An 11,741-nucleotide genomic window follows, 5' to 3' on the forward strand; every position below is an offset into this window, starting at 1 on the left:
ATGCATTATGCTATATATGCCAAGGCACTGGTAGATACATTAAGGGGAGACAGGGAACATGTCACATGACTAAAAAGACATATTACGTCATAATCGGTGATGATATACATGTTTTAAAACGTTGTAAAATCAACAGTTTTTGTGTAATTTTATTCTAAATTCTAAAATTGTTTTTTTTCGTGTTTAGTAGGAAAGAGTCTCTCTATTTAAATAATTTTGAATGTTTATGTTTTCGTGTGACGTCACAATTGATTTCCCGCACTCGGAAAATACAAACGTGAAGCGTTTTTATCATGTTTACGTCTAATTCAACGATGTCCTGTGCGATATTGAGGTATTAAAGCTTCACCCTGTGATATTTATGCAGTAAATAAATACGATGAAGGACTGACATTCAATCGTAAATTTAGAAATATTTATTGACAGAATTTTTTCCAAATGAGGTTTTTGTCGTTAAAGCTGCCTTGAAAAATGTAGAAATTATCCCAACTAAATACTATATAAAATTAAAACAATTGCTTTCAGATAATTTAAACACTACGAATATTCTGAAATATTTGGGTATATAGTGTTATTAATCATATTTATCGTTTGTGCCCAAAAAATTCGCATTATGGACTCCGTTATGGGTCCGTAAACATGAAGTATCTAAACTCCATACAAACTCTAAACAGGGCGGTATTTGTGGGGCGATATGTTTTAAATAAGTCAAGAAATCCCATGACAGGACCGTTTTAAAATGTTAAGAACATATTAAATTAGTAATATAAAAAATACAAAAAAAATTCATTGACAGAATTTTTTCAGCTAAAGGTCCTGTTCCTCCTTAAATATGTACAGAGTCAAGATATTAATTTAAAACGTGGAAAAAAATCTCGCCTGATTTGTTGCATCGATAAGCATATCCAACCACAAATCAGGGGAGATCATTTATACTCAGTATTCCATATCCAGTTTACTCTCTCTCTCTCTCTCTCTCTCTCAGAAATATTCATGTAATAACCGGTAAATAAATAAATTTTATGAAATATTTTGAAGTTCAGACATAGGCGTCGAGAGCAAATTGAAAGTGGGGGGGGGGGCTAATTGAAAGGGGGGCTAAACCCCAAAAAGGAAAACCCCAGTTGTCTATTTTGGCAAAAAAAATAAGAGGGGCTAAGCCCCTTCCCCATGGTTCCGACTCCCATGTCAGAAAAAGAATAGCTAGTCGAGTTAAGCACTCTCATTATACTATCAATAGCACAATTAAGTGTGCAGTTTTTTAATTACGTCACAACCCATGATGACAGCTGCGCTCCAGGTAGATAATACATTGCATCCTAACCGCAAGATTTACGACTGGAAATTTCTTCTCATCCCTGATTGGTTGCTCGTGCAACAGACTATTTCCATGTCAATGTTGATAATAAAAGAAAACCAATCACACAGTGGATTGAATTGTTTACGCTGGGCGCATCTGTCGAAAAAGACCTTGACGTAATGCAAAACGGCACACTTAACTGAAATTAATAATATCTCAATTACGTCAACTGATTTAAAAACCATTTTTCTATTGTTTCAAACTATATTTGATATTTGATTTTTATGCTGTACAGCTGTATGCTGCTTAGTTTTTTCCTGTCTATATATCTGTCTATTTGTTCGCAAAAAATTGGCTATAATAAAGCACAGGCACTTGTTTCGGAAATAAATTTTTAACCCATAGTATTATAATAACACAGGTGTGTTATTATTATACTATGAACTAAAAATTTATTTCCGAAACAAGTGCCTGTGCCATAAAGTCATAACTTTTGATTGATTGGAAGCTATGGCCTTCATATTCCACATGTGTTTAAAATGTGCAAACCCTTTCTTTGAGATACCATTAACGTATGTGATCTCTTTAGATTTTTTACCTCGGAGAGCTTTTAACCTTAGCAATAACCTTTTGTGCTAGGTCTTTCATACTTTACATGTTTATTTTTTATGCCAACACCTTTCCTTGGGTGTAAGGAATTTGGCCTTTTTGATCTCGAATTTAGAGCTTGTCAACTTTAAAAAACCATATTAACCTTGAAGTAGATTTTTAAGAATTGGGAGCAAGACTTTCACATTTTACTGGTGTATTCCTTAACTGTGACCAGACCTTTTTTGGATACCAAACATACAGTTTAGACCTTAATTTTGACCAAGACCTTTGAGGTTTATGTTTTTGAAAAACTCTCATCTTGACCATAACTTTTTAACAGTTATTGCTATATAGGGCTATTATTTTTATTTTTGTATTTTTCGTGACAAGATCGTTTTTCCTGTTTTGACCTTGGCCTTGGAGTTTGACCAACAAAAATTCTAACCTTGGACATAAGTTTTGAACAGTTGGAGCTCAGGCTTTCACATGTCAATTCTTTCTTTGGGTAATACTGGTAACACTTTCTATCTCTTAACCTTACATTTTTTTTGCAATAAGCTGTCATACGAGGGCATTTCACAAACACATCCTGTACATCTTGATCTAAAGATTGGGACTCTAGGGTTTTCACCTGTTTTAATATTTAATATTTGTCATGGTTAATAATGAGAAATGAGAATAAAAATACATGTACAACTAATTCATGGCTTGAACAGTAACAAAGAGTCAAATCTCCATTTAGAAACATCTGTTTATATTTATTCGATAATTCCTTTCCTTTCCAAGAAGACATCGTGTCATTCTTTTCATCTTCTTCAATTTGAAATTGGGGCTGGTGAGGGATTTAATTTGTAGTTTAACATTCATTTATTCTTCATATTCTTCTTCCTTTAAAGTACTGAGCCATATTTATGTTAACTAATAGCGGGCATCATCGCACAGAAAACTAATAGAATTACAATTTTAAATGGGACTGACACATGCATGGTGCGCACATTTTCACTAAAAGATCCAGTCTGAATTCATGAATCATTTCCCAAAACTGTTTTTTAAAAAAATCAAAACCTATTTCTAAAACGCTTTCTGTTGTCTAAAACACGCTTATCTTGATTGATCAATCCATGAAAGCCTTTATTAGCTTTCTTTGGTCATAGCAGAGACATGCGTACATACCGTATGTTTATAACATCGGGCTCAAAATGCACAAAATACTGAAAACTACGTTTTCGTTCGAATGATCTCGGGGATTTTTCGTTTCGGAGGTTTTCATAATGTATGTATCAGATTCCAGCATATTTCCTCAAGCTGGACTAAGAGTTAGAATAACTAGCATGAGTGGACAAGATTTCTTGACAGAGTTGAAGGCGGATATGAAGATAGATGAATTGAAGATTATATCTTTAAATCATTTTTCAAGTCCTGCTGACAGTATGAAGAAATCCTTATACCATCGAATTTTGCTAGTGCGCACAGGAAAGGTTTTGTCAGAAGAAAAGACGGTATTTGAGGAGGGATTACAAAACAATGGTTAATATCGACAATGGTTAATTTATATAACCCAAAAGCATATAGTAGTATAATTATGCATAATGCAGATCTTATCATATTTTGTTCTCTATACATGTAAATGTTGCTCTATTGTTTATTGTTAAGACATTATGCATATATATATATATATATACTGTATATGATTTCTGCAAAAACTGTTTAGAACTGAGTTAGAAAATAGTATTGTGGTATTTTAGATGAACTATTACTACTCAAGAAAAGATTACCAGCCATGAACTTTGACACGAAAGATCGAACATCAAATGTAAGTTATTTACATTTTACAAGAAATAATTTGAAACATTGCAAAAAGAGAAATATTTATTGATAACAACCTATTTTTGTATGCAGGTGAAGGATGATTCTAAGAAGATCCCCACAGAAGATATAATCAACAAACTGACATCAACACTACCCAAAGCACAGACAGTCAAACTACCAGAACAAGCATCAGTTACAGTGGATGTAAGGAATCTGTTAAATGTTTTCTGTACTTGTGTATTATCATTAGAAAATAACTGGTGAATTATTTGATTGAAATAACGATTCAATGATGTGACCATCGGAGTAGTGCACTTGTGTATTATTTGCTTAAAAACTTCAATCTGTATGAGATATTTGGAAGAACTAAACTCAACTGTTATGTCAAAGGAAGTCAAAATGTCAGTTGCATTTCTGTCACCATGGTTGGTGTTTCTGGGCAGGGATTATAAAAATCAACATGGAATATCTTGTATTTTAGATCCATAATTTAATTTTTTTTCGACATACAACTGATTTAAGAATTTTGCTCTAGTTTGTTGGGTATGCTAGGGTTTGCTCTAGTTTGTTGGGTATGCTAGGATTTGCTCTAGTTTGTTGGGTATGCTAGGGTTTGCTCTAGTTTGTTGGGTATGCTAGGATTTGCTCTAGTTTGTTGGGTATGCTAGGGTTTGCTCTAGTTTGTTGGGTATGCTAGGGTTTACTCTAGTTTGTTGGGTATGCTAGGGTTTGCTCTAGTTTGTTGGGTATGCTAGGGACATAACAGTTGAAAGCATGGGATAATGAATGCATACTAGGTTTCACACATATTGCAAGTCATATCCTACACATCCAACTGCTACTAATATTCTGGCATACCCAACAATCTAGACATGCCATGGATTCCTTTCATCAGTGAATTAAATCCTTAGTTAAAGAAATGTTCACAAGGTTATATACATGTACGGTATATCTTAAATATATTGAAATGATGAATTGAAGTCATCATGATCATAAACTGGCAAAATTTTATCTCTGTGAAACAAAAACATTTGCTTCTACAATATTATTTTTGTTTTAGTTTCAGACAGAGCTAAGAAAAATACTAATCTCCCTAATAGAGGCATCACAGAAAATTTTGAGTCTGAATCCAGAAGCATCCAAAATATTCACACAAGCTGAAGGTTTATTAGTTTGTTACATTTTTGTATATAAGGAGATTGATCATCATTTTGTAGATATCTCTCAAAAGAGTATGTATGAAATAAATGTGAGAAACTTCTAAGCAGTGCACTTTTAGTTTGAGGAAGGATTTGAAGTACTTTCCTAGGAAAAATGAGATAAGAGATGAAAACTCAAATTGTAAATCCTATAAAGTTGTTTAAAATATTGGGAATAGCTTTCATTTTAGCAACTCAGTAATTTAAAGGTAATTGCAGGAGAAATGCATAATTCCACAATTAACAAATGTGATATATAAATTATAGGGATGTCAAATCGGTCAATTTTTGATACTCGGTTACTCGGACGTTTTTCCGATCGAGTACCCGGGTACTCGGTAAAAGTGTAAATAAATATGAACAAGTTAATTGATAACTGTAAAACATTGTAAACTCTTGTAGAAATAAAACCGATGGGAGGTTACCTGCAAATGCGTTGTAACAATTATGACCATTTTGTAACCGACGAAATTTAATCGAACATTTTTTAAGTTCAATTTATTTATCAGATAAATATGGGAAATAAAATCATAAATGGTTCACAGTGTTTTTGTTTAAAAAATGAAGTAATTTGTTCCGTAATTGTAATGTAACTCTTAGGTGCGTTTGATGTCCAAGTGATAAGTGTCTGAGCTATATGTACGGTATAAACTTGATAAGTTATCCTATAACAGAGCGGATTTATACGATCTTCGTACACTTTTTGATCCTAGATTTCATAGAATTACGATACGGTATGTTGTAGTTTGGAGCAACGATGGACATAAGATTTTTAAAGCATTTGCCTTCAACCATTTGCATTAATTGGCATGTAATCAAATGCATCCAAATCAACAATCGCACGTGCAATAACGTCTTTGAATTTACGGCTTCTTGGAGAATTGACAAAATTATTTAATTTGTTTAAATATAATGGACCTTAAACGATGTTCAATGAAAACAAATAATTAAAGCAAACTAAATATAAGGGAAGTCGACAGTCGAAGGTGAGAAAAGCCCGGGTAGGTACATCAGGTGTTTGGTCACAAAAAATTACTGTATAAACACTGCCACAGGCGATAACGGTCATTTAGAGTATCGCAAGAGAGAGCATAGGAAACCCTAATTACTGTATGTACAAGTGCAATGAACATTTTACGTTTTAAAACCGATGTTTTAATGCATTAATAAATAAGCTTAGAAATATTTAAAAATATACATCCGAGTAACCGAGTACCGATTTTAGTATTAAAAATATACCGGTATATTTGCATATCCACTGCTCTCTCCCACTATGAACATGTAGTCTTCGATGACATCCCTAATAAATTATAATACATTTTGCTGAGACATTTTTGTCTTTTCTAATGTAAGAAAAACTATTTTGATTTTTTTTCTCAGAGATGTTGAAAGAACCAGTCCCAGAACAGGAGATTGATGCTACAGCATTAAAACAGCTGTGTGACATGGGATTTCCTGAAAACAGGGCCAAGAAAGCTCTGCTTCTCAATGAGTAAATATATGTTTTAGTGTTCTCTAATCCTTATCATCCCCTCACAGCAGAGTTGAAGGGGATATAGTAATGCAGTTAAGTGTGTTCATTAGTGCTGTTTGAAACAGAAGTGAAGTAATTTGCTTCGGGATTGATGTCAAATGCCATTTTGATTTATAAGTGTGCTCCCTGCGAGGAAGATGCTCTGCTTTGTGGTGTCCTTGTTAATAAAATAATCATTCTGTAGAATTCATTTAAATGAAAGCCTTACAATAACTATCGGTAAAGAATTGGATCATCTCAGGTACCGGTACTAAAGAAATAATATTTGGGCATTTGTTTATAGTATGTCTGTGATGTCTTCAATGGAGTGGCTCATCCAACATGAGTCAGATGTAGATGTAGATGAACCTCTACCTGGAAGCTCAATCAATAAGGTAAATAGAAAAGTCCCAGTCTTTATATACTGCATTACATGGATTTTAAATGTCCCTGGTGCCAGGTCTTGTTCAATTTGTTAGAAGTGGCATACAAGAAATCAAGACTTTGTACCTTTTATTTCATTAAATGAAGAGAGTTAGTACAAGAAATCAAAACAAAAAGAATTAAGAAGGACCGCTTAATTACCGGTATTGAATTTTTTTTCTTTGTAAAGGAGGAGGGTGCTGTTGGTGGAAAAGAGGAGAAAACTTCTGTCACAAAAAATGGGCATCAAACCACCAACATACTGCAGTCACTGAGGGAGTATCGCAAGAGAGAGTTCAAACCAAACCACAAGGTATACGGGAAAGAATTGACCAGTTGTGTTATAGATCTAATAATTACGAAATGCATGTTGAATGCCTTCAGGTTGAAAGGGAAAAAATTGCAAATGATTCAAAAGTCAGACATCAGAAAGTATTTGTATTGAAAATGTACCGGTATGAGTGTACCAGTACATACATTTATATCTATTTGTACAGATAGTTTTGTCCCTTGCTTGCAACAATATTTTTCATTAACAGATATTACAAAACCTTGTTGAGATGGGATTTGATGAAAAAGATGCCTTGGATGCCCTGCGTATCAGCAGAAACAATCAAAACGATGCAGTAAGTTTTTTTTCTTTTGATTAATTAAAAGGTGTCCGATTTCACAAGTCTTTAACTGATAAGAATAAAGTATAAAAGCAATTTTTAAGGATTTTGTGAGTTTAATTAAAGTGCCTACTTCAAGACATAACTTTTGATGTGTTGACTTTGTTGCTATGGATATTTTCCAGTGTGAGTGGTTATTGGGCGACAGGAAATCACAACCCCAGGACCTGGATGAGGGTCTGGATACAAATGGTGCTGTGTACAAAGCCATCATGGCAAACCCACAAGTGCAATTAGGTCTTAACAACCCTAGGTGTCTATTAGGTATGGATGTCAAAATCTAATAATTGTTTTGTACTCTATTTCATTTGAAATTTTAAAAAATATTGCTTAATTAATACAGAAGTATTTAAGTCATTTTGGTGATGCATTAGCAACATTTAAAGACTATTTCAAATAACTATTAGTTTACATTTACATGTAAAACAAAAACAATTCATCTTGGACATGAATAGGTAATGCAAACGCAAGTGTTAAAATATATTGGAAAAGTGTATTAATGTGTAACATTGTTAATTATACAGCTTATTTTTTTTAGGATATTTGATTGAAATTTTAACAATTTGTGAATTTTGAGTAGATATTGAAAATAATACATGTTTTGTTCTTGTGTCTTGCAGGAAGTACCAGGTTTAGCTTAATATGTTGTCAATATGCTTTTTTTTTTTACCTATTTCTGAATATATAGCCTTGAAATTAATTTATTTCAAATGAATTACCTAATTCTCTCGGAAATGATAAGGATAAGGTAAATAAATACACCTTTTAGAGGCATGCTATATATGGAAAACTTAAAAATTGTATTATGTTTTATTTTTTTCAGCCTTTTTACAGATGCTTGACAGTCCTCTGGCAGCACAACAGTGGTTGTCTGATCCTGATACTGGTCCACTTTTGGTGCAGGTGTCCAGGATTTATCATGCAGAAAAGCATGCAGAGTTATAATTTGACTTCACAATGAATATTTGATCAGAATCCAGCCAAAAAGTGTTTTGTACAATAGGTCACTTGAATCACTAGGGTGATCTATTGCAAAATGTTCCCATCTGTTATCATTATTTTTGACTTTCAGCTTCTTTTAAGACTCCCCCCCTCCCCTTGGGCTTGAGGAGTGATACAAATCCTTCAAAATAAGAATTATTTTTTATTACTAGAATTTGAAGGAGATAAAATGATTGCATGTGTAAAATGGGCACAAGTAGGCTTTTAGTTTGTTTCTTGGGTTATAGAAGCAAATGACACACCTTCTTCTACAGTGTAATCTACACAAAAGTTGGATTTGATGAAAAGTATGCATAAACCTACATGTAGGATGCACTGGGGACATGGGGTCAAAAAAGGCCTGGCTTCTGAACTTCATACCTTACATGATAGATTAGAAATTAGTGTGTGGTTTTCTAATGTGTATATATAATGGTCAAACAATGGATTCAAGTTAATTTTGTGGACAAAATCAAGAGGGAGAAGTATAATTATATGGTAGAATAACTTAGAACAGAGAAACTTGTGCAGCTTGATATAAGTGTGGAAGCTGTATGAAGCAAGTATCTGAGAAAAATTGTGTTATGATACTCGAATGAGAGTATAGTATTAAAGGACCCATGGGTCCTTTGTCATATTATCCTTGAACAGCTGTGATATTGTCTGTAAAAAAACATTATATTTTATGCAACCCTTTGTGCTTTATAATGTTAGATGTTGTTCTTGTGTTAACCTGCTGATTGTTAATTTTTTATAGAGAAAATGTTTAATAAATTATTAGTGTTTCAAAATGAATGTTATTAAATTTTGATTGAAAAAAGGAAATGCTCTGATAAGGAAACTATGAAATGCAGTCATGTATTCAAGTTGAATGATTTCATCATCAGTGTTTAGATGGAGTATAGCTGTAGAACTGTAGCATTATGGTTATATATATTTGTCTTTGACCATAACCATTAACGCTACAGCTCCCTTAATGCAAAAAAGGTGCAATTTACGGCGCAATGTTTTTTGAGCACTTTTGGGGAGAATTTTTCCACTTTCCAACATCAGTCAATTAACTACCTTTCAAATATTTCAAATTTTATTAGAAGATGGATGTATAAGGTGGGCAGAATGCCTCAACTGTGACAAACTTGAAGTGAAAAAAAAATGCAGTTACAGTGTATATCAAAGTTTTCTGTGATATTTCATCTAACACTAAAGTATACTTTATTTAAAATATCTACAAATTACAGAAATCGCTTTAAGACTGGGATTATTTGCCGATGATATAGCATGTACACAGTAAAGAGGACAAAAAGGATCATTTTCTCATAACTTTAACATTTTCCGATAGGACTAGGTCTTTGCTTCATTTTTTTTAAAGTGAATCTTAAAGTTTGCATAATTATATACATTTTCGCCTATAAAAAGATGGAGCCATGACCCACTATGTATACATCAAAAGTACACTAAAATAATGATGAAACATTCGCTTATTCAAATTTCGTCAACCGCGTGGCGCAGTGGTTAGAGCGTCTGCTCTAGAGTCGCGAAGTAAGGAGTTGATCTTTAGGCCGGGGGTTCGAATCCCACCGTGGGACATGGAGACCGGTCCTTCGGATGAGACCGTATAAAAATAGGACCCGTGTCGCAGCAGGTGTTGGCACCTAAAAGATCCCTTCCTGCTCATTGGCCCTAAGTGCCGAGTGTAGGAGAAAATTTCCAGCTCTCCACCGGCAAAGGGTAGCATCTTCATATTTAAGTGAAAAATTCTCGAGAGGGACGTTAAACATAATGCAATCAATAGTATAGTTTATTAAATTTCAATAAAGAAAACTTCACCTTGAATACTTAATTCACAAAGTGAATATCATTTTATTAATATCTGAAGCTATGGACATTCTGCACGCCTTGCTCACACATCCTTTTAATATATCTTAATTTACACTCTGACATCAGTCATTTTTTTCCCTGAAAAAAGATGTGGAAATTGAAGAACAATAGTGAAATGGAAAAAAGAGCACCTATATTCTTTTGTTTTAAAGCAGGTAAAGGAATGAAAAAAAAAGAAGAAGACTAAAGCAATATAGCAAATACACATGCAGAGATTTAAAATGAACCCACTTAATTTATACAGAACTCCATTTAGGACTAGCTGCAGAACCGTAGCGTTATAATTTTATATTTTAGTCTTTGACCATAATGCTACAGATCCCCTAATATCGCCTTAACTAGCTTGTTTTGAATTATCTGCCATCATACCAAAAACAAAAAAAAAAAAAAAGATTGAGCTCATAATATAGGCATTGGAAATTGCGGTTTAGGCTTTTTTTGTTGGTTTAGCCACCCCCCTTTCAATTTGCTTCCAACGCCCATGGTTCTGCAGCAAGGACCTTTCAAAAATATGTTTGAAATCAAGATAACGAATGTTGAATTTTTTATACATAATGCATTTTAAACTCCTAGTTAAATCAATTTCCCTGATTTGTTTATAATGTAATCAGTTATAATAGATTTGCTGAATTTGTTATAAAGAATGCGAAAGTTTGTTATAACAAATCAAACGCGTTTGAAGGAATTCTATAGCTTTTTTAACGAATTAAACTGAATTGTTGCAACAAATTCTTTCGTAAATTTGTTAATTCTCAACTATGAATTTAACAAATATGCAATAACAAAAACAAATAATACAATTTGAAAGAATATGTACCATATCAGATTTGATATAACAAATTATCTATTTTATCCATTTATATCAAATCCAATTTTTGATGTAAACATGAAGATCCTAAATGAACTTCTGTCGGTTTCGGAACATTTTTTTTTATGTAAGTTGATTCTTTTGGCTCAGAAACGACACATATTTCAGAAACAAATTAAAGAAAACAAAAAATTTTATAACAAATCAAACGCTTGTTTAAGGAATTTTATAACTATTAATATATAGTAATTAAACTGAATCACTGTATGAAACAAGCGCCTGTGGTTAGGCTCTCTGGATGGGAAATTTAAAACAAGTTAATTCCCACATGAGTCCCACAGAAAAATATGAATTTAACAGGAAATAAGACATTTCATTGATATTTAATAACATATATATTTATAGATTATCATTGTTTAGATATATTTTGAATAAAATTTTATCACAAAAAATGTTTTTGATGCCGGTTACAGCAGTGATATAACAAATTAGCTTTTTTTAGTCCACTTTATATCAAAGTTTCTTTCTTGTTTTGTAATGGTTTATGGTTTGATATATCCATCATGTT

General features: G+C 32.9%; 1 protein-coding gene across 1 annotated transcript; it reads left to right on the plus strand.

The window, feature by feature from the left end:
- Window positions 1–3,115: 3,115 nt before the first annotated feature.
- Window positions 3,116–9,282, plus strand: LOC134262793 (ubiquitin-associated domain-containing protein 1-like). The gene is made up of 10 exons (XM_062745123.1): window positions 3,116–3,418; window positions 3,637–3,704; window positions 3,791–3,904; window positions 4,761–4,863; window positions 6,280–6,391; window positions 6,717–6,807; window positions 7,026–7,148; window positions 7,375–7,461; window positions 7,632–7,770; window positions 8,330–9,282. Exons 1-10 carry the CDS (start codon window positions 3,163–3,165, stop codon window positions 8,449–8,451), a joined length of 1,215 nt encoding a protein of 404 aa, XP_062601107.1. The 5' UTR covers window positions 3,116–3,162; the 3' UTR covers window positions 8,452–9,282.
- The last annotated feature ends 2,459 nt before the right edge of the window (window positions 9,283–11,741 follow it).

Source organism: Saccostrea cucullata, unplaced genomic scaffold (genome assembly GCF_032062105.1).
Source record: "Saccostrea cucullata isolate Sc308-1 unplaced genomic scaffold, CSIRO_AGI_Scuc_v1 ctg650, whole genome shotgun sequence".
Lineage (NCBI taxonomy): Eukaryota > Metazoa > Mollusca > Bivalvia > Ostreida > Ostreidae > Saccostrea > Saccostrea cuccullata.